Source organism: Phodopus roborovskii, unplaced genomic scaffold (genome assembly GCF_943737965.1).
Source record: "Phodopus roborovskii unplaced genomic scaffold, PHOROB, whole genome shotgun sequence".
In the NCBI taxonomy this organism is placed as follows: domain Eukaryota; kingdom Metazoa; phylum Chordata; class Mammalia; order Rodentia; family Cricetidae; genus Phodopus; species Phodopus roborovskii.
Window position 1 is genome coordinate 6,026,703 of NW_026126413.1, and position 26,048 is coordinate 6,052,750.

General features: G+C 43.9%; 1 protein-coding gene across 1 annotated transcript in view; it reads left to right on the top strand.

Annotated features, from left to right (window-relative positions):
- Nucleotides 1–26,048, top strand: part of Serinc5 (serine incorporator 5) — a 78,663-nt gene that overhangs the window by 46,370 nt on the left and 6,245 nt on the right. Inside the window, exons 3-8 of the mRNA XM_051182969.1 lie at nucleotides 7,228–7,406; nucleotides 7,848–7,930; nucleotides 9,681–9,774; nucleotides 14,376–14,587; nucleotides 16,742–16,837; nucleotides 19,247–19,373. Coding sequence (XP_051038926.1) covers nucleotides 7,228–7,406; nucleotides 7,848–7,930; nucleotides 9,681–9,774; nucleotides 14,376–14,587; nucleotides 16,742–16,837; nucleotides 19,247–19,373 — 791 coding nt within the window. The remainder of the gene's footprint in view (nucleotides 1–7,227; nucleotides 7,407–7,847; nucleotides 7,931–9,680; nucleotides 9,775–14,375; nucleotides 14,588–16,741; nucleotides 16,838–19,246; nucleotides 19,374–26,048) is intronic.

Here is a 26,048-nt window from a genome sequence, read left to right on the forward strand (position 1 = left end):
TATGGAAGGAGACCCTGCTAGTAGGCTGGTTGGTGCACACTTGTGGAAGTGTGTGAACTGCACTGAACTCCACCTGGGGAGGTTTGGAGAGACAGCTGAGGTGAGGGACAGATTTAGCAGGGACCTTAGGCTGCTTGTTCCCTCTGGCTGAGGAAACCAGAACTACAGGGGTGTGCAGTTCAGTGAGATAGTTCTGCAGTTAGCACACCCTCTGAAACCGATCCTCATCAATGTGGTTTATTTTTGGTTTTGCAGGCTGTGGCTCTAGAACACATGAAACAGATGTGAGGGTTTCTGCTAATGCTGCTTAAGGCATCTCTACCAGATTCTCCTCTCCATCAAGAAAATAAACACAAATCCTCTTTGTTGGCTAAAAATAACATGCAGAACATTCTACAGTTTGATTCACTGAAGCCAGCTGCTTCTGTTTGAATCAGATCCAGTGACGAGAGAACCTAAGGGGAGATGTATCAGCCAGAGGTGGTATTGGGATAACCCAAACATCTGTGTATAACCCCCTCCCCCACATCTGCTCCTTTGGCTTCTGATAGGTAGAGTGAGTTGTCACAGTTGCCACTTGGCTTTTGAAATATAAATGCATACTTCAGTGGTTTACTGTTCAACATTAAGCTTGCTAGTGGTCAGACTTTCCATAAAAGTCTGCTAGGAAACTCTGTAAGCTCTGGGCTTCCATTGTACTTCAATGAGCATAGTCCCTTCTAGTAAAACTTTGTTTATATAAATGGGAGACTGGCTACATCTGATCTATGGGCTGTAGTTTTTCTGGCTACTATTTTAGAACCTGAGTGGCTCAATGTGGGTCACATACAGTTACTTTCCTTTTTCTCTGAAGGTTAAACCTCAGTGTCCTGAACTTTATGCTTAGGCAATCAGAGTTTGGTTTAAGTTGCAGGCAAGGGCTACATTGCACATGTCTACTTAGGCAAATAGGATTCAGTGTCTTTTCTTCTATATGAAATCGTGGAATAAATGGAAATAATTTACGGGGAAGATGGATTATTTGTATGTATCCATTTTGAACATGTTAGGGATGAGGGAGTAGTAAGGTATGGAAGAATGAGGATGTGGGGATCCCAGTCAGACTGATGTAAGAAGAGGGAGATGCTGGAGTCAGAACCCAAATGTCTGCTGTACGTGGTTCTCAGGAAGGGGTTTAAGAAGCAAGTGACTCAGCCTTTCAGAGTCATGAGTTGCTTAGTGTGTTGTTGTCCTATCTATGGAAGACAATTGATTCTCATGTCCTACCAAGGTTTTAAAAATTCATAAACACTTCAGATTAATAGATGAAATCCTTAAGGTATACATAAAAACATGTCTGGTTAATGTATGTACATTACCGTGGGTGGCTGTCTGCACAGCCTTTCTCCAGAAGGTTAGCTCTTTGTTAGCCTGGATTTCAGTTGATTTTTAGCCAGTGCATTCTACAGCATCTTGATCAAACCTAAGCCTGTGGATGCTGGGCAGGTAGCCTACTGGTTGAGCTACACTCCAGCCTTCAAGTGAGATCTTACACCTGTTTTCTTTGATGCGTATATTCCCATGACCTGAAAAGTACTTGCACATAATAGGTGAGAATGCATGGATGATCAAACCCTGTCTGTATTACATGTGTGTCATTTGTATGTAGAAGGGGATAAAGAGCATCTATACAAACTAGTTTGACTGAGCTTTTCAAAGTTCCCCAGAGAAGACCATACGTACAGTTGTATCTGTCATGATGGCTCACACATTTAAGAGGATCAAAGCTGATTGGATAGCTCAGAGAGGTTTGTCACCAAGGCTCTTAGTACTCCCTAAGTGTTCATTTCTCTGGGCTTAGGGCTGACCTTCCTCTACCCCTTTACTTCCCATCCTCCCAGGAGAGTTGACTGACTCCATGGGTTGTCTCCTTCACCATGTGTATGCTGGCTACCCCCAAATCCTCACCCCTTTCTTGCCTTGCCTGGAACACGCTATATAGACCAAGCTGGTCTTGAATGTGAGGCGTTTCTCCTGTCTCTGCTTCTCAACTGCTAGAATTACAGGCTGTATGTACCATGTGTCCATTGTCTCTGATACAGGTGCCTCCTGGACAAGCGGTCATTACGTGGATTGTTACCCTTCTGTTGCTGCGATTCACTGCTGTGGTTGCCTGGCAACTGCAAAGCTGGGAATCCTCCTCCAGGTCCCATACCTTTACTCACAGGTGATACCACGGCTCACATGGTGGCCTCTTTCACGTCCGCTCGTACCATTCTTCACTAGGAGTCATTCCCATTTCTCCTTCAGAATCGTGACTCATGTGGTTCTGCCTCATTTTTACCCAGTTCTCTGTCAGTGGAGGATGAGATTCACTAACTCAATTCTGTGTCTGAAAGAGTCCTTCCTCCAGCCCTGCCCAATCTTCTCTGAGTTCTCTGATTTAGGCTAGCTTGTTTATTTAACTCTTCACTTAGAGCTACTTTCTAGCTAGTGGATCATGCTAGCCACAAACAGGGGACTTGTGTGAACTATACTGTCAGTCTGTCTATATGCTTTCTATTTCTGAAGACTTACTTAGGGGGTGGGGCATGATGCTCCTGGTTTGAGAGGTACTTAATCCAAAGAGAGGCAAGGCCTAGCTGGTGTTGCTGTTTTTAAATACTTGTAGGTTCCCTGAGCTACTGCAGGGCGCTGACACACCAAAGAGACTAACTCTAGTGGTTCACTCTGTTTAGGAAAGGGTGGAGACTGGCTCAGGGTTCCTGTCTCACAGCTGTTGTACCCTGGTTGGTGACAGGGAGCCTCAAGAGGAGACTAGGGGGATAACCACCCACACACGCACATTCTTTTCAAGTGAGGGCTGATGAAGAATTCTTAGACATTGTTCTTCTGGTTCTGTGAGTTAACTCATCACTCATGCCCAGAGCTTTCCACCACTGTGATTTCGTTTGAAGCTCCAGAAATTTGATAGAATGAAATGTAAGACTAATTCGCTTTGCTAACATCCCATTTTCATTTCTGAAGTCAGGGTGTTACTGAGCCATGTGACTACCATCTTCTCTCTGTTTCTGTGAGAACCACTCCCAACGAATCTGTTTTTCTAATCTGTGTTTTGCATCTTCTGAAATCCCAGTTGATGAGATCAATAGACCATTCTGTAGCGCTCTCTCTCTCTCTCTCTTCCTCTCCCTCTCTCTCTCTCTCTCTCTCTCTGTGTGTGTGTGTGTGTGTGTGTGTGTGTGTTTACCATGTCTGTACATGCTCATGTGTGTAGACACCTGTGCTTGTGTGTACAGGGGTTGATGTTGGGTGCCCTCGTGTGGTTCCCAACTGGTTTTGAGTAGGATCTCTCACTGAACCTTCTGCTTATTGATTTGTGCAGACTGCCTACGGACAGACCTCAGGGGCTCCCTGTGCCTGCCTCCCAGGGACTGGGATTAAATGCATGTACCTCAGGGCCTGGCTTTTCACATGGCCCTGGAACCCAAACTTGGGAACTCAGGCTACCATAGTGAGCACGTTAGCAATTGAGCCACTTCCTCAGCGCCTCTTGAACTCGCCCAAACTTGAAGATGCCAGGGTTACCACTGACAGCCCACCTTTGTAGGTGGGATAACTAGTGCTGCTGCTTCTAGCTTCTTTCGCCTGAGAGGCACTTCTGCTCATGCCTTGGAAGTATTTCCCAGGCGGACTTTCCTAAAGGAGGTGACCGGGTCTAAGAGTTCTGTTTGTTTCCTTTTGTTAAGTTTTACAGATAACCCCAGAGCCTTGCACATGCTTGGTAAGTGCCCTACCAATGACCTCTATCTCTAACCCTTCATGTTTTGAGGCAGGGTCTTGCCTTGTAGCTCAACCTAGCCCTAAGCTTGGTATGTGTCCCATACTGGCTTCTAACCTGTAGATACTCCTACATCCGCCTCTTAAATACTAGGACTGGAATGGAGTGCCACTGTGTATGTAAGAACGTGACCATCATTCTTCTTATTGGCATGGGTCTGCAGAAAATACTTTGTCACCGTGCATAGAGCTCCAAGATGCTTGCCTTACCCTCCTTATCTTAGTGATCCCAGCAGTGTGTCTGACTCCTCTCCGGAGAGCTCCCTTCTGTCTTAGACAGTGCCCATGTAATGAGTGTAATGACTACCGTGGGCAAGGGGCTGTCATTAGCCCTTCTCAGGGATTAGCCAGAAGAGTTTTCTGGGCAACATCAGGAGATTATTTCATTTGAAAGATAGAGAATTGGGAATGAGGGAGGTGGAGCTTGCCCAGGTGAACAGCAAAGTCAGGATTGAAACTCCCTGTAAATATTTATTCTTACTTGACGGTTTTGGTTTTGAGTTTGATTTCTCTATGGGATGTGAGGAAAGTCCTTGTTCCCAGAGGCCTGTACAGAACACAAGCCTAGTGTGTAATGTCCCTGGATGCCCAGAGCAGACTTAAGAGGTAACACCCTGGAGTATGGAATCTGTGTGTGATGTATGTTTTCTTTTCCCAAAACTGGAATAGAGTTTGGAACAGCAAATATTTAATCAGAGCTAATTCCTCTTTTTAAAATCTTGTTGGCTTGCTCAGCTTGGAGGTTATTGCCTAAAAATACTCACCACTTATTGAAGGCTAAATATGCTAAGTCACCCACAGAGCATAGAGGGGGCTTGGTCAGTATTTGGAGCGAGGCTTATTTGCCCACTTTTAGTTTGGATCACATACTTACCCTTTGATAGGCCTCAGGGACTGTGGCCACAGCAGAGCCTGATGGGAGTGAACAAGTTGCAGCTTTATTGGGAATAGTGGCAGTGAGTAAACAAGGTGGGGGAATGAAAGGAAGGAAAGGGGCGGGAGTAAAAGGGAAAGAAGGGTTGGTGTGAATGTATTGTGGTGTGTGAGGGTTCAGGAGGTTGTATGCTCAAAGAGGGAACAGACACGGTTTGTCTTCCGACTCTTGCGAGGCTGTGGCAAGTAGGTTACTGTTAGTTCAAGGTTCACCTGGGCTACAGGGTAAGATCCTGGCTTAAAAAAAAAAAAAAAAGGAAGAGCGTGAAAGAGGAAACAAAAGCAGACACCCATGGGTGCTGGACAAGCAGATCATATAGGCTGAGACAGTGATTCAGCAGTTAAGAACTTGGCTGCTGTCCCAGAGACCAGAGGTCAGTTCCTGACACCCGTGGCAGCCGATGCTCACTCAGTCCCATTTTATCCGATGCCTCTTGTGCACTCTGCTGGCATTGTACACAAGTGGATACAAATACGCTTGCAGCCCAACACCAATACACATAAAATAAACATGTTTAATAGGTATATATACATGAAATGGCCTAATAAATGAGGTTGTCAAGTTTCTTCTTTGTAATTTTTACTGATTTAAAGCAACGTTCCTCGTCACCAGTAGTAATCATATAGAGTGACATCCTTTTGGGTAAGTTGGAACTCTGGAAGAGTAATTTTGTTTCTGGTCTCCACTTATATTGAGGAACTTTTCTTATTACTGGACTAAGTACTAAAAGATACAGCTTTCAGAGTAATTAATCATTTTAGTTCATGGTTTCTGAGGATTTGTGGCCACTTAGCTCTCAGTATCTCTGGGCCTGTTGTGGGATGTATGCTGGAGAGGCAGTTCTCTGCATGGCACAGAAAGTAGAGGAAAGGAACACACGGGAAGAAGTCAGGGCAAGATACAGCCCAGGAGCGCAGATGGAAAGATTGTAAAAGGCTAGAGGTGGGGGACAGCTCCACAAACGAGGTTTTCCAGATACATCAGGACCGATTATCATATGAACACAGACCCATACAAAGTTATTCAGACAAAACTCTTAACACAGAGAGGGAGGCAAGTTGGGAACAAGTCCCACGTCTGCTCAAGATGCTGTTTGCTACTTATAGCTGCTGGGAGAGGAAAAATCAGTTTTCTTCAATGGAGTCACACTATATCAACCACACTCCAAGGCAGCTCATTCTCAGGAATAGTTGTCAACACAAATTGGACTTGCTGTTTTTTTAGTTTTTATTTGTTTTGTCTTGAGAGAAGAGATAACATGTAGGTGAGTAGGTAAGAGAGAGGGCAAGGATCTGAGGAGTTGGAGGAATGGAAAGAATATGATTCAAATGTATGAAACTCTCAGAGATAAATAAAACAAAAAAGATATAGTCCCGAGATATCACCCAGCTACCTCCTTTTCCCAGTTATGCTCCACCTCCTACTGTTCATCACCTTCCAATCGTGCCATTGCGTTATAAATCCGTTACATCAGTGTTCTCATGAGCTCACGGTCATGGAAACACCACCACACCCACCCACCCAGAGTGTCCTTCACTGCTGTCCTGGGAGGCTCCCATCTGATGAAACTAAACAGAATCCTCCAGAAAACACTCACATGGCTCCCTCCCTTCCTCCATGTGGGTGCTCCCAGTCTCTTTGTGTTCACTTTTCATCACTACTCTGAAGTGGTGAACAAGGGGTCCTCACTGGGATGGCTCACAAGGATGCCCTCCAGTGCCTTAAATTATGTTTGGGAAGAAAATCCAACTTGTGCTGTCTTTGTCTCTGTGCTTGGACCTTCTTGGCCTTAAATCTTCAAAAAGCATTATGAATATATAACGAGTGTAGTATTACCGGGGTGTATATAGGTGTGTGTATGTGTATATATGTGTTGTATAGATGTGTATAAACAAATTTCTGTTTATGAATGAACAAAAGCCCCCCACCAAGTTGCTGACTCTTCTTTAGGAAGGAGTGACATTTGGAGTGATTGTGTAAGCCACTTATCACTTTTTATGTTACATATTGTATATTTCAAGAAGTACACTGCAATGGAAATTCTGTTATTGAAAGTCACTGCAGTAAATAAAGATTGAACAGTGCTTTTAGAGGGACTGTGTCTTTGAAAAGGTGTTTAAAGGAATGTTTTCAATTTTGTGTGTATGTGTGTATGTTTGCCTGTATGTGTGTATGTATGTGTACCTGGTGTCTTTGGAGGTCAGGAGAAAGCAATCTACTGGACCTATGAGTCACCGTGTGGTGCTGGGAATCAAACTGTGTCCTCTGGAGGAATAACCGTGCTCCAACTGCTGAGCCTCTCCAGCTAAAACGTCTTTAGAGGATGTACAGTTTTTCTTTAAGTCTTGGTTTTGTTGAGCACATACATAGCGAATTTTACCATGGATTTTGACTTAAGGCTGGACAAACACCCACAGATGGTTCGCCTCTAGCCCAGTTCTAACAGGCAACTTTTGTGTCTCCTTCTCCCCCAGATTCCTTTTTTTGAAGATTTCTGTAAGGGCATTAAAGCTGGTAACACCTGCGAGAACCTGGTGGGGTACTCTGCCGTGTATCGAGTCTGCTTTGGAATGGCTTCTTTCTTCTTTGTGTTTTGCCTGCTGACCTTAAAGGTCAACAACAGCAAAGGGTGCCGGGCCTACATCCACAATGGGTAAGTCTGCTGGCCTCCAAGGGTGTTCCAGGGCCCTCTGCTCACCAGCCCTAACTGATCTGCTAGCTAAAATTTTGACCCTGGTTTGAGGAAGATGGGTTGCACGTCACTGGTAGTCCAAGAGCAGCAGTGCTATTTGTAATGCCTGCGGCCATGATGATAAATTCAGTATACGCAGAGAGTTTATTGTTTCTACTAAGGCCTTCCCTCAGGTCATTTCTAACCTGCCCTGAAATAGTGTTTTGTACAATTGGAGCCATGCCAAGTGTGCCCAACTATGGAGAAGGCATTCTGCAGTCACTTCATCACGCCCCCCTCACTTGGAGAGAACAGTACCAATGACAGGGACACGGGTTGGCATGCTACCTTCCGAGAGATCTTTTGTCCGAGTTTGTATATCATTTAAATGTATTTCTTTTCTTTTTTTTTTTATCTTCCCAGCTTCTGGTTCTTTAAGCTCCTGCTGTTGGGGGCCATGTGCTCGGGAGCATTCTTCATTCCGGATCAGGAGACCTTCCTGAATGGTACATATGGGGTATTCTGGGTACCTGGTTATTTTGTTTTTACACATTGTAATAGTCTTCAAAAGTGTGGTCTGGTACCTTTGATATTTTGAACTACTCATTCTTTTATGAGTTAAAGAAAGTCTCAGTGCTCGGTGGTAGCGTGCTTGCCTACCAAATGCAATATCATGGGTTTGGTTCTAGTTAAAGGCAGATTTACCTGCCTACACACCCTTGTCCCCTACTCCTCCTCCTACTACTTGTAGGCAGCCTGTGAGAAGCCTCTGTTCCTCTGTTGACTAAGGAATTGCAATGATAAACATATTGGCCTGGAGCATAAAGCAGGTCTCTAATATTTACTTGAAAACAGACCTGGCCTATCAGAATGCCTCTGCCGTGAGGGGGCCTTGTTGTCTGAGTACTGCACAGAGCTGGCAGGGTGAAACAGTTATTAGCTGTGAGAGCTGGACAAGGAAGGCATTCTCCAGTCTCTTTCTGAACACACTAAACTTTGTAAACAGTTTCCTAACTGTGAAGTTAGGTAACATGGAGTTATAATCCTTGTCTGTGTTTAATATGGACCCACTAATCATAACTGAAACAGGGCCTCTTCCCAGGAAAGGACAGGTAAGAATGGAATGACATCTAAATTACAGTGGGTCAAACACTTCATTCAACCCAAATCGATTCACTTTCCTAATGCAGATGGCAGTTTGTAGGCACCAGCCGTACTTCAATCGATGCCCTAGATATTAGGGTTCAGCTACATCTTTAGGGATGTGTCGGTTTTTCATAGGTGTTAAAAAAATGGCATATCTAAGTCTTCCTTCCAGCTATAACACTGTTAACTAGATGTTATTCTCCACAGAGATAATTTTCATGTGTATTTTAGCTTATTGAAGATAGATATCTAGAGTGAGAGGTGGCCTAAAGTCTTCAGGCCAGCTCTAGCTCAATCTTTTTATAGACCCACATGGCATGGTTCATCAGACATTATAGTCACTTTATAACAGAGCCCAAAATAGACAAGCATCCTTGTCTCCTCATTTCCATACTGGTTAGTCAAGACTCATTGCCCAGTGATTTTTCTAGCAATATTTCTCTTTGCTTGTGAATCAGCGGCCGCTGTGGACTTTGTGAACTCCTGCGTCTATTGAGAGCTATCAATTCAGCATGAGGTTCAGCTTGGATGTTCCAGAGCCAGACTGATGTCCAAGTCCCAGCTATGCCCTTTATGTGCGAGAGGCTTTTGACAATTAATTGTCTTAGTACTATGCTTTCTGTGGCTGTGATAAAATACTCAGACAAAAGCAACTTAAAGGAAAAAGGACGCTCTCGAGTGTAGACCATGGTAGGGAGTCAAGGCAGCATTTGAAGTAGTTAGTCACAAGCCTGGGGAGAAGAGCAGGGAACGCTTGCTTGTGTGCTCAGGTTACTTTCTCCAGTTTACAGTCTAGACTCTTCCCCCAGAGGAATGGTCCTGACAATTAAGATGGCCATCCAGTCTCAATTAAGATAGATAACCCCCTACAGGTGTGCCTGGAGGCCCATTTCTCTAGTGATTCTAGATTCTGTCAAAGAGACACTAACCAACTCCCACAGACTCTCATTCTTACCTCAGGTTTAACAAGTGAGGACGAGAGTAGTACGTACCTTGTATGGTGTGTGGCAATGAAATGTGTTAGAGTGAACATGAATCAGAAGTTGATTTCCTTTAGTTAATCGAATTCAGTGCTCACCTTCCTGCCCATTGGGCTGTGCTCTTTTGCAGCCTGGCGCTATGTGGGAGCTGTGGGCAGCTTCATCTTCATCTGTATCCAGCTCCTCCTGATTGTTGAGTTTGCACATAAATGGAACAAGAACTGGTATGTGGATTTTGTGGAAAGCTCTCACTCACTGAGTCAAAGAGAGTACCCACCACAGAGGAAGGCTCCACTCTGTCTTCTGCCCTCTGCCTGCCTTTCTTGCTTGTGCCTTTTGTAACTGGCTGTGTGGACCCTGTGTGACTGTAACTTGGGCATGCTTCATCTGGGCTCACACAGAAGTGTTACCACTGCATTCTGATGTTTTATAAAGTCTTGCCTCTTCTGGTTGACTTGTGCCTTTGTAAGAGTTACTGCTTGCCATCCATGTTTTGAGTCACTTTTAAATTTTAGTGATTTGTGCTGTCATCTCTTGTAGATCATGTTTTGAGGCAGTAGAGTTTCCTTAAAGATTAGTTAAGTGGTGCTATAGCTTCATTTGGCCCTATGTTCTTTGTCTAGAAGTACCTATAATGAATTAGGAATGCATTTTAAATGATAATGCTGTATAGTGTCTTCTATATTGGACAAAATAAAGGTTTTCTCGAAAGGTTGTGCAGGTCTATTACATGTGTGTGCTTTATGCTGAGGTCCTAGTGTCTTGAAACCTGAGTTCTGACTCGTGTAGCACACGGCGGGTTCCCCTGGGCACATCTATCTGTGTTTCTCTGTCTTAACTGATTCATGAGCCCATTCTTCTGGGACTGATTATTAGTGCCACAGTTTAGTGGGCCTTTGGTCACTTTGAAAACTTATAGAAATTACACACCAGAGAGCTGGTGGTTCAGTAGTTAAGAGTACTCATGGCTCTTCAGAGACCCTGAGTTTAGCTCCAGCACCCAAGCAGGGCAGCTTGCAACTGCTCCTATACTCACTTTTAGACTCCTTGGACACTGCACACATGTGGAATATATTTATACAGATGCATACATACACAAAAACAAATCTTAAAAAAAAAAAAAAAAAAGACATTTGCAGACAATGTTGCTTTGAGGCTAGAATCCCAACAAAAACCTTTTGTTAACTAACACACCTACAGATGATTCATCAACCTAAAATTAATAGTAAGCTGGGGAACTCACTAAAATTGTTTTCTTTCTTTTAACTTTTATACTCCCCCCCTCCCCTTTCCTATTTTGCTTTGATTTAAATAGACGATTCAGAGCTAACACAGGAAATGTGATGGCTGGCTTTAGAGGAACAACTTATTAGATGGCACTTTTTCTTTCTCTTTTATTACATTTATAAATATATCAAAAGAGAAGATTCCCCAAAGCCACAAGGTAGACATGCCTTGGACCTGCAAACCAGCTGAACACAGATCTACTGTCCCTCCGCATTCTGGAATGTCACTCTGAGGAATATTTGTTGGCATCTCTGACACCCGATTTTGTACTATAAAATGATGTGGTTGGTTGGATTGGATGTTTAATAGTTGTGGTTTTGTTGTAGTTTTTGCGGTCTAGGTCATAGTCACAATTTGAAAGGTTAGTTCTATATTACAGTTGAAATAATGGAAGGTACAGGTGCTGACCAGATGGCTCGGTTGGTAAAGGCACTTGCCACCAAGCCTAATGACCTGGGTTTAATCCCCACACCTATGTGGTAGAAGAAGAGAACCTGCATAAATTTCCCGTTGACTTCCACACATGTGCCACATGCCCCTCCATAAATAAATAAATAAACAAACAACAGATGAAATAACAGAAGGTAGCTAGTATATTCAGGTGTTGCTTATGAGATTTGATAGTGAAAACATTCAAGATTTTAAATTTGTCTTGTTAGGTTTAATTTAGTCCTGCCTCTCATGGAGCCTGGGCTCAACCAGCCTTCCCTGCCTGGGGCTGTCTTCTTGTTGTATGAATAGACTCTACCAGGCACCTGGTTCTCGTCCTGGGGCTTCTTACTCAGCATGTGGTCAGTGTCTTTTGGAACAATTGTGCTCCAGACAACACTGCTGTGAACATGGAGACTGGAAAGGTGACTGTCACAGTACTAACTGGGTTGGCCTCCAGCAAGAAGACACCAGGAGCCAGCGACAGCCTCTTGCTTACTCTGCCACCTATGCTACTTCTTTCTAACACTGTCAGCAAGTGTCCCAGGCACTGTCCTACATGGTAGCAGCAAGGCAAAGCAGATAGTGTTGTCATGGGGAAGTAGATACTCAGCACAGCATCATGCAGTTATATAAAGGGTTCATGCATGCAAACTCCACCATACAGGGTGCGGGAGAGCAGGCTGTCCTTGGGAGGACCCTGCTCAGACCTGAGCTTGTTGGGCTTGTGTAAAAGCAGAAGGACATCTGTGTCTGGGGCCCAGTGGCATGGGAAGAGTGGGGAAGATGATGTCAGAGATGGCACTATGCCAGATCATAGTGCCTTTGAGGGCTGCTGTAAAGGCTTTTTAAAAACGGTTTTTACGCAGGGCGTTGTATCTGCTAGGCAAATACTTCACTACTGTGATGCCTTTCCAGACTTATGGCTTTGGGTTTTAAATGAAATGTTGGCAGAGTAGAAGAGTTTTGAAGGGAAGAATGTAACCTAATCATTCTTAACTTAAAAAACAGAAGATTAGAGAGGGCCATAGTGCGCGCTAAGGAGACTGGTGTGAGGTGGTCTAGCACTGAGGCGTGGAGCTCAGAGCCAGGTTGCAAAGGTGGTGGGATTCTGGTATGGTAAGAGCAGGGTTCAAGTGTGGGTGGGTCTGGAAGTGAGGTGAAGTGTGGAGGTGAGGAAAGCCCTGTGGTTCTTGTGCTTTCTCTTTCTCTCAACAAGAAGAGTATGGTTGCCATCTTCTTTGGTTAGAGGAAAAGGAAGTGAGCATGGAGTCATCGTGATGTGTGGAGGAAGAGGAGTGGAGCTCAGGAGAGACGAGGTCCAAATATTTAACCTGGACTACCAATGTACTCAGAAATCCACAGACCAGATGAGGAGCAAGCAGGCCCTGCCTCCCGTCTGTCCAGGGTTCACCCTGTCATTATATTTTGTTCCCCAGTGTCTTAGTGTCTCTCATTTTCTTTGTGCCTTTCATGGGGGGGTAATTCTGGGGTCATCAGAGTGCCCGGCAAAGTGTCAGGAATATAATGGTCATTATCATCTTAGCCTAACTTCCTCTTTACTCTGTGTGTGTCGAGGACAGTGACCTTCCCTTTGTGAAAACATTTTTTTTTTTTTTTTTAGCTGTGTTGCTTTAGTACTTCCCAGCTCTGTGGAAACATTAGGCAAGCTGCTTTCTCTGAAGAAATGGGGGAGCGAGGTTGTGGGAGCACAGTTGCTGGCACCAAGAGCAGCTGAATCATGGGCAGATGACAGGCAGCAGCTAGTCTTCCTAGGCTTTTTCCTCTTTGCTTAGCATATATAACACCTCATTGTTCTCAACAACCTCTACAGAATTGTATCTCCACAAATCTTACTCATACCTGTATAAATGTCTATAGGAACTGCAAAGTAGACTCTTCTCTTAGTTTCTTTAGGGTATATCCCAGTAGGCCTTCCCTGCCTCCCCTTGCTTTCCTTTCCCTTCCTTCCCCTCTCCTCTCTCCCATTCTGTTGTGTGCATATTCACGTTTATAGGGGTTAACACATTTGTGAATGTATGTGGAAGCCAGAGGACAACATGAGCTGAGCTGTCATTCTTCAGATGCTGTCCACCTTTTGATCTGGAACACTCCAAGTATGGCCAGGGAATACCAGGGATCTAACTGTTTCCACCTCCCCAGTGCTGGTGTTAGAAGTACATGTCACTATGCCCAGCTTTTTAAAATCTGGAACTCAGGCTCTCATGCTTGTAAGGCAAGCACTTTCTTGACTGAACTTTCTTCCCAGCCCCACTACAGCTTTTCTTTCCCTGCCTTTAAAGACTTATTAAATTATGCACATGTGAGCACATCTGTATGGAGTATGTGCATGTGAGTGCAGGCACCTCCAGAGGCTTCAGGTTCCCCAGAGCTGGAGTTGCAGGTAGTTGTGAGTTGCCTGATATGGGTGCTGGAAATTGAACTCACATCATCTGCAAGAGCAGAAAGTGCTCTTAACCACCAAGCATCTCTCTAACCCCTTTCCCTGATGTTATTTACTGTAGTATTTCTCCCTTACTGTTTCCTCATAGTATTTTGGAGAGGTGGTCCTGATGCAGGCCCCTTTCAGTACAGAGGGAAAAGAACGGGATGGCCAGGCTTCTGTGAGTGGAGCTGTTTGGTGGCTCCAGAGGAGCTACTGGCAGCACTTGGAAAGAGAGATCATGACAACGCCAGGGTCTGTACTCACAGAGAAGTGCCACGCCAACCCCACTGAATTACCATTTTTGCTTCATGCCTCAAAGCCGCCACTACCTTCCCCAGCGCTGTTAGCATTCAGTGTGGCGGACCCTAGAGTGAAGCTGGTAGATGTTCATTTCAGGAGATAAACACACTTGGGGCAGGGGAAGAAACTCATATTTGGAGATGGTTCTAAGCCTAAGTCAGCAGTCTGCATAACTGTGAGAATTTCTAGCTGAGGTCAAGTGTCATTGTTGTTCAAGGTGTCTTCTAATCATGGTGCCAGTGTTCCCGATGGGGCCTGCCCCTGTCAGCCAACATCTGAGGACTGGAAAGCTCCAGAGATTGGAGGCCTTCACTGACTTGTTCTCTTTTCTCTTTCTTCCCTACCTCCTTCCCGGAGAAACAGGAATGCAGGCACTACCACTAACAAGCTGTGGTACGCCTTCCTGTCCCTGGCGACGCTCATCATGTACTCTGTTGCTGTGGGAGGCTTGATTTTGATGGCAGTATTTTACACACAGAAGGATGACTGCACCGACAACAAGATCCTCCTGGGAGTGCATGGTGGCCTGTGCCTGCTAATCTCTCTGGCAGCCATCTCACCCTGTGTCCAGAGCCGTAAGCATGGCTTTTCCCTTTTTCTGTATATTTTCCCTTTGTGATTTTTGAACACACACACAGTGGCTATTTGAAAGCCCAAGTCATTCTTTAACTTCCTGTGGATGGGGCTCATGTCTCTGTTCATATTCCGTGCTTATTTGGAGCTGATAGGCAGGTTTGCTTTGTGTCCAGAAAGATCTTAACTTAAGCCAATACACAGGAAGATAGACAGTGCTTGTGGGGGCCTTTACATGGGAATGTGCTTAGCCTCTGTTAAGCAAGAGATTCATAAATGTGGCTTGTTGTGTCCTGGTGAAATTTGAATGACAAGGTCTGGAAAGGCTCCTCCTGGGATTGTCTTAGGCAGGTGACTAGCAACCGAGGACAACCTGGCTCGTGAGTCAGGAAATAGGAAATCTCCAGATTGCTTCCAGTCATGACCAGATTCTATTTCAGTGAAGTCAGGAGAGCTGTGTGAGCTTGGCCTTGCTCAGGCTGTTTTAGAGCCACGGAAGAAGAAGAAGTGAGAGTTGAGTGTGGCTTGTCATCAATAAACTACCTCTGACCTCATAAGTTTGTGTGTGGAAACCATGCTGCTTTCAGAGTTAGAGAGGTGTACCCAGTCTGGTGTTTCTTGGAGGAATCTTACACTGTAGGTGATTCATTTACACATGCCATTCGGATTTCTGGATAGCAAAATGATATGTGGATAATAAATGTATAACCCCTTTGAACCCTTTCCAAAATAGTGGGTTTGAGAAGCCAGGCATGTTTGCACATGCCTGTAATCACAGTACCTAGGAGATGGAAGCGAGAAAAATCAGAAATTTAAAGTTAGCCTTGACCGCACAGAGGTGTCTGAGGCCAGCCCAGGCAATGTGAGACTGACTCATCCCCTCAAGGAAAAAGGAAGCAGCTAAGGAGTAGCAATTCTATTCTAAGTAGTATCTATTCTAAGTTTTCAACTGCATTACAGAAATTGAGGCAAATGATTATTCTCCCAGTCCCTGCAACTGAACAGTAAAGAATTTCCTAAAACAAACTATTGATAAGCTGACTAAAGTCTCCTTTGCATTCAATCCTACCTTATGAAACAAGTATAACATTTTACTTATTGCCATTAGTTCTAAGGATGTTTTATTCCAAAGGGCAACATTGTGTAAACCTGTTACAATACTTCTGTTGATAATTATAATTGAAAAGAAGATTTTTAACCAGAAGGAAGCCTGAATTCTTTCATATGAACATGTGGTTGAAAATTTTAGCAAAGAGAGGGCCCATGCCACTAGATTCTGTAGTTACTCTAAATGACCCAATACTAAGTTGTTACTCAAATATTATAACTTTAAAAGTCCCTCCCCCAGAGAATGCCATGTTCAATAGCTTGTCTTTATAGCCTGGACTAGGTCTTGTACTTAGTGTGGCCAAGAGTGTTTTGTTGTTGTTTTCTTCTGTCCGTCTGACAGCTAAGTGCCTGCTTCATGGATTATCTAATGGCCTTGTACATCTGCACATGTTCTGTAAAAGTTATCTGTGTATCTCACTAAGCTACACAGTGATGCTGATTTTCTTCTCATCTTGTGATTTATGAACTAATGTTATACACTTCAGGGGGAGAGGCCTGGGAGATGGTTCAGCAGGTGAAGGCACTTCCTGCTAAGCCTGAGAACCTGAATTTAATCCCTGGGACCCACAATGTAGGAGAGGACTGACTCCTGAGAGTTGTTCTCTGACCTCCACACATGCTGTGGTAGTTTTGTACCTCTATGTATACATCCTTGTATCCATACATGTATCCATATATGTATGTATGTATATATATACGTACATATGTGTGTGTACGTATATACATACATACATATACATACATATACACACACACAATTAAAAACCCTCAGGTGTCTGGACATTGTGTTGTGTAGTTATAGGTTTTGAAGCATTGTTTATGGAGAAGTTGGACAGACTTTGGTGTCTTTAAAATTGAGTGTGAGAGTAGTCATACCCAATTTTAATGTGTTTCTGAGACAAACACTTCATTAGATTCTTCTTTTCTGTGGAAAAGGTGGGTACACAAGATTAAGGAGCTTCATCATGGGGAGGGGATTCCGTTTAAGGTCCAGAGTCTTGCTGCTGGGACATCAAGCCTGTCTTTGTCCTGTCTCTTGTTCCCAGGACAACCACACTCTGGGCTGTTGCAGTCGGGGCTGATAAGCTGCTATGTCACATACCTCACTTTCTCAGCACTGACCAGCAAGCCTGAAAAAATAGGTAAGGAGCCTTGTTGGGGATATGTGCTGATGATGCATGTGTCTTCATTTCCCCAGACCCTGAGCTGTCAAAGATTCAATCAAAGAAGCAAGACGATCTGACTTCTTCGTGAAATATAAAGTCTTTAACTGAAAAACAAAAATTTCTCTTTTAAAAAAATTTTTTTGTTATTTTTTAATTGTGTGTGTATTTGCATGTGCATGTGTGAGTGCAGGTACTCCAGGAGTCCTGAAGGGGGCATATGATCCCCTGAAGCTAAATTACAGGCCACTGTGAGCCACATGACATGGGTACAAGAGTCACAAGGGCCAGCAACCACTGAGCCCTCCAGCCCCCAGCATCTTTTGAGTCTTCCCATTGCACAGAATAGACTTGAACAGAGATCGGCAGGTCAGCTTTTACATGTTTAGGCCTCCTCTGCATTCTGTTGTTCTGCTTTGTCAAGAACCACTTTATTTTATTCTTTTTGTTGTTGTTCTGTTTTGTTTTTGCTTCATTTTGTTTCAATTATTAATTATTAATTATTAATTTAATTTTAATTATTAATTATTAATTTTTCCTATAGCTGACAGTAAGAGAGAGTGGAAAAAATGTGAAGGGAAGGGAAGCAAAAAACACAGTTTGTACCCAGATCTGTCACTGGCTCGCAGGCAGTCTCAAAGTCTGCCCTAGACGATATTCATTTACAGAGACAACAGAACACAGAGAAAGGAGCATGGTCATTGGAGCCAGACTGAGCTTTGTTCTATGTGTGGTTTTAATAACTCAGTGAAAATGCAGATGATGTGTGCATTAGTCAGTCAGACAGAGGCTGGCGCTTAGCAAGTTCTGTGGGGATGCTACCTGTTACTGGTGTAAAACTGGTAAAGTGGTTACTTTGAACGCTTGTTAAGATGGGGTTACATGATCATGGCAGACCTAGAACTCTCTGTGTAGACCAGGCTGAACTCAAAACCACAGAAATCTATCTGTCTGCCTCCCAAGTGCTGGGACTGAAGACATGTGCCAAAAGTAAAACTTAATCTACATAAGTAGTGTATTCTAACATATTATGAGGCCCCAAGCCTTATGAACAGGTGGCCAAATTTTCATATTGATTTTCTAGAGCATATTTTATGCTTATCATTTTTATGATATATAAGAATGCATATACAAATATGTATATACATACAGATACAGGGATGTGTGACTATTCAGGTATATTTGATCTTCTATAAATCAAGTAAATGTAATCTTAATAGAATAGAAAATAGAAGTTGCTAAATTTAGAAAGCAAATGTAATGTTTATTTAGATATAGGTACTTCTTACAGGTTTATTTGTTGTCAGAGAAGGTCTTACTATAAAGTCAAGTTGGCCTGGAATTCAATATGTAGCCCAGGCTGGCCTCGAACTTGCTGTTCTTCTGCCTCGGCCTCCCAACTGCTAGAGTTATAGGCACATGCCACCATGTTCGGCTCAGGTCAGTGGAGGTCTGCCAGTAATTATAGCTTACCCTGAGTTTAGTTACACACAAAAGCTTAATCCTGACATAGTTTACCCTTAAAACTTTCATTTACAGTTGCTTACATATTGATCTCTGGTTTTAACTTAATGGAGTTTTGTTCACAGTGCTTGTTTTAAATAGCAAATATTTCCCCAAAACAATAAAAAAACTTTTACTTTTAAGTAGTACTACCTAAATATAAATGTTAAATTTTATTCACATCTCACAAAAACCATTTCTCCCACTGCACTGGCCTCCAAAATAAAGGGTTTTTAAACCACAGCTGACATATTTATTCTTTTGAGGTGATCTCCACTGACAATTCCGGCTTAATGTCAAATAGACTGTTTGTAGAATGATTTCCACTTCCCTGTTTTGGGGTCAAGTTGACAATCAGATCTAGCTAGATATTCATAATTGAAACACGATGTTTATAAAAATTGCTACTGAGATATTATAGAAACATTTATGTCTAGCCTATTGATTTATTTCTTTAGACGACCTCAGGAGGTTTCCAGGTCACAGGCTGAAAAAGGCTGTGCCCCTTATGTCATCTGTAGTAACCTGTCTTCTCTGGCTTTGGAGCCCCAGTTTCAGGCCACCATTCCGCTGACTCTTAAGTGGACTGTTCATACCAGGGAGCCTTGCTCTACCCCACTCTTCAGAGGCTTGTGGATCCAGTTAAGAAAAGAGCAAGAGTGACTAACTCCCGAGTCATCACATCCCTGAACACATAGCTGGAACGCAGAGGGCGCAGGCTGTCAATGTGGGAGAGCAGTGCTCTGAACTGGGTCAGTTGTGCAGAATCAGATAGTAGGGCGAAGACTTCAGTATTGGGAGGAATCATGTCAGAGCTATCTGAATCTTCTCTGATGAAAGCAGTATGCCTTTCTAACATGTCTGTGTTTGCTGTGTGTTTACAAGCTCAAGATGAACACGGGAAGAATGTTACCATATGTGCACCTGACTTCAGTCAAGGCCTGCATAGAGATGAAAACATGGTGACCTGTCTGGGCATCTTTCTCTTGATCGTGTGCATCTCCTATTCATGGTAAGTCCACAGAGTTACGGACGCTCTATTTACAGGCTTTAACAGTACAGGGAAAGTGTTGGTTCAGCCCCTGTCCATAGCAGAAAAATGCCAGAAGCGACAGAGCCTTGTTGCTATGTGGCCTCCTACGTGAAATCTGTGTACTCATTGCTCCATTATATGGGGCAAATTAAATAGAAGCTTGCATTGTTTAAAGGATGATTGAAGATTAGTTGCTGTGGCATCCTTGAAGAGTAAGGGAACACATAGTGAGGAAGCCAAAGACAGTATATGCCAAAATGTTCTGGCAAAACTCTAAGGCAAATAGTGTTTGTTTTGTTATCTCTGGAAAGAAAGCCTGGTTGTTCTATGTGTGGTCCAGACAGGAAGTGTCCTCTCCTGTGCTAGGATCCACCATGCTCTGAAGTAGACCAAGCAGCATCTCACAAGGGTCTATGGGATACATGTAACGTAGGCTGGGTGTCTCACGTACCTGTGCCATGCAGCCTCCACTTTAAAAGTTCTTCAGAGGGTGCTGGAGAGAAAAGTCAAGGATAGAAATGGCTGGTTACTTATTCTTCACTGATAATAAAGCTTCAACAGGAGCCTTTTCAGAGTGAGTTTTACTTGAGCATGTTTTATGTTTTGTTTCTGTGTGTAAGGAATCAGTTTGTCGTGGGCACATTATAATTCTTCTTGCTGAAACTAAACAACCCTGGTAGTGACAGCCTGTGTAAAGAAAATGTCTGAGTACATTGACACACATTCTCTAATAAATCCTACTGAGAGGAAGGGGCCAGCAAGGGCCTGCACGCTACGAGGGTGTTTGCTCAGGACTGTGAGCCAGCCAGGAAGTGCTTGGTTGTGTGCCATCTGGTTAAACTGGTGGTTCTCTAGCCAGCATGGACCCTCAGTCTGCCTGTGCTACCTCACAGTCTGTCCCTTATGTCAGAAGGGACATTTCTGGCATTTAATTCCATAAGGTCTACCTAGTACCTGCTATACTGAAACAGAGAGGGTTGAGGCTGGAGAGATGTCAGTCAGTAAAGGGATGGCTGTGCGAGCATAAGGACCTGAGTTCAGATTCACATCTCCAGTGCCCATGTGAAAAGCCTAGCTTTCTAACCCACATTGCTAACCCTAGTGCTGTGGCTGTGGGCAGACAGATCCCAACCTGCTAGCCAGCCAGTGTAGTCAGTCAGTGAGCTCCAGGTTCAGTGAGGGACCCTGTCTCAAAGAGTAAGGTAGGAACACATTGAGGAAGATGCCCAGTATGAGTTGGCCTCTACATGCGCACAAAGACAGACAGACATAAAATTAAACAATGAGGGGGATTCAAGTCTTTGGTCATTTCCAGTGAGCCCATACCTAATGCAACCACTTTTTCTGTTGGCTGTATGCTGCCCAGAGTAATCTGGGGAAAAGAACTTTGATTGAGAAACGGAGACCCCATCAGGTTGGCCTGTGGGAAAGCCTGGGGTGTATTTTCTTGATTAATGATTGATGTGGGAGGGCCCAGCCCACTGGAGGTGGTGCCACCCCTGTGCAGGTGGTTTGTTAGAAAGCAGGGGGAGCAAACCATGAGTCACAAGTCAGTTAGCCACATTCCTCCATGGCCTCTGCTTGAGTTCCTGCCCTGACTTCCCTCAGCGATGGGCTGTGATGTGGAAGTGTAAGATGAAGTGGGTCCTTTCTTCCCTGAGTTGCTTTATGTTATGGTGTTTCCCACAGCAGCAGAAAGCAGATCAGCACTTAAGAATGCTGTGAGTGAGGCTGGAGTGATGGTCAGCAGCTCCAAGCACTGATGCTCTTCCAGTGCTCTTAGATTCAAAAACTTGGCCACTAACAGCCGAGGTAACTCCAGCTCCAGGGGATCTGACTTCCTCATCTGGACACTAGCACATTGCGCACACATGCTAATCAGACGTATGTGCAAGTGTGTAAGGAGTACGGTTTTTCCGCCCGCCGCCTGGTCTTGTCCTGCCGCCATGCCGCCAGCCCCAAATAATGTACAGAGACTCTGTATTAGATATTATACTGTTGCCAGTTACTGCTTTTTTATTGGCTAGCTCTATCTTAAGTATTAACCCATTTGTGTTAATCTATGTATTTCCACGTGGTCTTCTTACCGGGAGCTGGCTGCCGCGTACTGTTCTCTCCAGACTCTCCATCTTGGCTCCTCCTTCCTACTTCCTCTTTCTTCCTTGTCTCCTAGTCCCTCCTATCTTCCTTTCCTATTGGCCAACAGTGCTTTATTCATTAACTAGTATGAAAAGCATATATACATAATGGCATCTCCCATCACAAGTGAAACATTCAGACACAAAATAAAATTTAAAAAATCGCAAGAATATTGGTCAGTCAAGAGAGAAGTAGGTTACTAAACTGCTTATAGCTCATTCTCTTTAAAAGAAAGAAATCAAATACAGTTATATTTATAAAACTTCGCAGGAGGAGGCTTTGGAGAGTTGGCTCAGTGGTTAAGAGCACTTAACCATTTGCAGAGGATCTAGGTTCAGTTCCTAGCACCCACATGGCAGCTCACAATCATATATAACCCTGGTTCCAGTTCAGATTCTCTTTTAGCTCTGGCCACCGGGCATACATGTGGTACACAGACATAATTGAATGTAAAATGCTCATACTCATAAAATAAATACTTAAAAAAACAAAACAAACTAGAAACCCAGGAAGAGTCAGACCAAACCTGTGGTAGGAATGGCAGTGGAGATACGTATTTTCCTTCATTTCAGGTTTTTGTTTTGGTGTTTTGGGTTTGTGTTTATTTGTCTGCTTTAATGTTATCAGAAGAAATTGTAAGGGTATTTAACAGAATAAAATACTGGCTTTTAGAAGGTCCGTCAGTGTCCAGTAAAGCTGGGGTGGGGGAGTGGTTGTTCCTTGGCTAGCCCAGAGGTTTAGGTTTGCTTCGGCCATTCAAAGAAAAGATCAGAGTCCTACTGCGTATGCTGCATGGATTGACAGTTGTGGGGCATCTCTCAGTACAGAATTTCCACCCACTCACATTTTCCCCACTTCTCAGAGTTGTAAAGACGTACTTTTAAAGCTAGATACATTGGTGTGTGCCTGTGATCCCAGCTAATAAGGGAAGGTGAGGCAGGAGGATTACAAAGTTGAGATTCGACTAAGTAATTTAGCAAAACCTTTTTTTTTTTTTTTTTTTTTTTCTTAAGTCTCTTTTAGGACTGGGAGTATGGCTCAATGGTAGAGCCAGGTATAATTGTGTGTGCACAAACATACTCATGCACGCGCACACACAGGCCATTTCCCACAAGTGTGTCACATCCCCACATCTTAGCACAGCAATTCTTAACTCTCAGCCTTTGTGAGGATCTGGGTTTAAATCCCCCCCCCCATCACTTTTAATTTGGGGCTGTGGAAGTGAATTTGCCTGCCATTCCATATATATAAAACCCTAGATTTAATCCCTAGCACTTTAACAGCAACAACAAAAGCCAGAAAAACCAGAAAGATCACCCCCGCCCCCCAGACAGGGTTTCTCTGTGTAACAGCTCTAGCTGTCCTGGAACTCACTCTGTAGACTAGATTGGCCTCAAACTCAGAGATCTACCTGCCTCTGCCCTCCGAGTATTGGAATTAAAGGCATGCACCACCACCACCCGGCTAAAAGATCATTTTTGAGAGACCATCTCAGACAATTTAGGCATCATGATGGAGGTTGGCAAAGGGTAATTTGATGTTCCCCAAAGTTGTCAATTTTCAAAGCTGGCAGCTGCTGCTTAGGCTGTCTGAATGCCAACAGCAAACGTTGTTACTGAATGATGGTAATTAAACTGCAGAACCATAGTGGCCTGGAATGAAGACACAAGACCGCAGTGCACAGAGTGTAGAGGCTGTCCATGGATGCTTCTGTCACACATGTGTGAACACACTCCCAGGAGTTGGCTAAGTTTCCTGTAGGGTCTGGAGAGTGGATGCTGGCAGTAATTACCCACTGTAGCACCAAGAGGAGCCAAGCTTGGAGAATGTTATAAACAAATATACTGGCTTTAAGCTCACAGGGGCTGAATTTAGAGACTTCACAGGGCCTTGAAGAAAGGACATGCCCCTAAAGGAGGTACCAGTACCATTGGGGGTTATCAGCTCTTTCCAGAAGCATGGGAGGGAGGTTGGGGAATGTTCTCAAAGGAGGCCACACTGTCTGGGCTGAAGCTGTTATTTGAACATGATTATAGGAATAGTTACATTCTTGGTGGAAATTGTACAGTGTAGAACACTAGGTAGTGTGCAGATTAAAGGAGAAGAACTAAGAAATTAAAGAGGTGTTCAGTGTTAGGCCCAGGATTGTCTGGGGTTACACTTTGTAATATAGAAAGCATGGCCCACTTACCTCCTCACAGTTCTCTGGGGGATCCTTGTCTCACTCCCAAATGCTTCTTAGTGCTGTGTCTGCCCTGCCTACTGCCAAGGCACTTCCTGAGAATTCACTCTGTGTTGTCTTGTCCAAACCTTGCTTCCTGGGCCACCTTCTCTAGAGCCCCGCCTGGTGCCAGGGGTTACCTCTGTGGAGAAGCATCCCAGCCAGGGCCCCATGATGGCCCTCACCTTGGCCCAGTTGCCAGGGTTCCCTAAGAGTTTGCACCATTAGTCCAGGCTTTCCATCCTCTCCTGAAACGTGTGACAAAGTCCAGATTCCACAGGACATAAAGTCCTTAACGCCTTCTTGTTCTTGGGATTGGGAATGCTGTTTTGCTATTTCCACCTGGAGTTCTCAGGCTGGGGAGGATCCTGGAGTCCTTTGTACTTGTAAAGAATGGAGTCTGTTCGTGCAGCTCTTTACCTCAACTTTGGGCGTCATTGGCTTGAGCACCCTTTGCTCGAGCATGTGGAGAGATTGATAGCTATGTGATTACTGTTTTTATTATCACTATGACAAAACACCTGACCCAAAAAAAAAAAAAAAATCTTAAGGAAGGAAAGATTTATTTTGGCTTATGATTTCAGAGTTTTTTGGTTTGCTTTCTATTACTGTTAATAGATAATATGGCTGTGCTGGCTAGACAGAGATAAGTCATTTGGGATAAGGGAACCTCGGCTGAGAAAATGTCCCCACAAGATTGGCCTGGGGCAAGCCTGTGGTACAGGATGTGGACAGTACCACCTCTGGGCAGGCAAACAGAGCAGATAGAACAAGAAGGCAGTATGTAACACGCTCCATGACCTCTGCATATGCTCTGCCCTCCAGGCTCCTATCCTGCTTGAGTGTACTATCATGAGGAACTGTAAGCTGAAATAAACCCTTTCCTCCCAAAGTTGCTTTTGGCTATGGTGTTTTCTCACAGCAATGGAAACCATAACTTAATACAGTGACCAAATGCATGGAGAAAGGGTTTGTTTTACCTTACAGCTTGTAATCCATCGTAAAGGGCAGTCATGGCAGGAACTCAAGGAAAGATCTTGGAGGTAGGAAAAATGCTGCTTACTGGCTTGCTCTTCATGGCTTGCTCAACCTGCTTTCTTGTACTACGCAGATCCACCTGCCCAGGGTGGCACCATCCACCATGGGTTAGGCCCCTTACATTAATCTTAAGCTTTGAGACCTAATGGCCTTTCAAGCCCAAACTTCCAAATGCTTCACAGCCCTTTCTAGAAAAACATGGTCATGTTGGTCAAAGCAATTGCACCCTCTTTTGGTACAATTTTATTGTAGCTGCTTTCAATTATGTGACAAAGACCACCCCAGAGATGGCTTGGAGTGGTATTGCTAAGGTGGGGTCCTGAGCGCTGGGTGACCTGCATAATTAGATTATTAGGAAGCACCATACCAACATTCTTCCACAGGGCATGTTCTATTGCTGAGAACATCCTATTTTGAATCAGGAAGCTGCTTAGTATTTAATATAGATTCTTAGCTTTCCCACTTTTATAATCAGTGGTTATTTTCCTAAATGGCTTAAGTACTAAACAGTTTTTTTTTCCTTTTAAGCATAACTAATATGAAAATAACCAAGGACTACTTTATAGCTCACATGCAGTTTTCAAGAGTTTTATGGGAAAAGGTCTTATACTACATATAGGAAGAAACAGTCCCTAAGGATGAACTGGGTGTAAATAGTTTTAGACAGAAAAGCAAAGCCCTTCCCTGGTTTAGTGCTATCTGAGGGTGGGGATGGGGTGGCAAAGAGCTTGAATCAAAAGTTGTGTCTTTCTTAAACTTCTATTCAAAGAACGTATGAAATGGAGTGTTTATTCCAGTGTTCCTAAAGACTGGTCTTCCGTTTCCAGTTGAAACCCCAGTTACTGTTGTGACACTAAAATTAAAGTTTGGGTTTTCCTGTGAAGCTTCCTGCTGTATGAAAGCATACTTGGCATGCAAAAGTCCGAAGTGCATGAACAGATGGCTAAGTTCCTTGGGAGCATGGCCACCGGGAAGCTTTTGTCTTCCTGAGTCAGGAAGTGGAATGGAGGAGTGGAGGACTAGGGTATGGATCCCAGAGGACCTCTTTGCTAGCAAGGGAGACTATTGCTTCTCTGCAGTTCATTGTCTGAGCAAACAGACAAGACCCTGTTGTTTTGGTGACAAGAATCTTAATCCCTTCCTGTCCACTAGGAGCCTAGCTTCTTGAGCCCCAATAGTCACCCTCTGCATCCTTGTAAGCTTGGTCCTGTGTGAGGCAGAGTAGCTGCATATTTACTGATGGGCCCCTAGCTCTC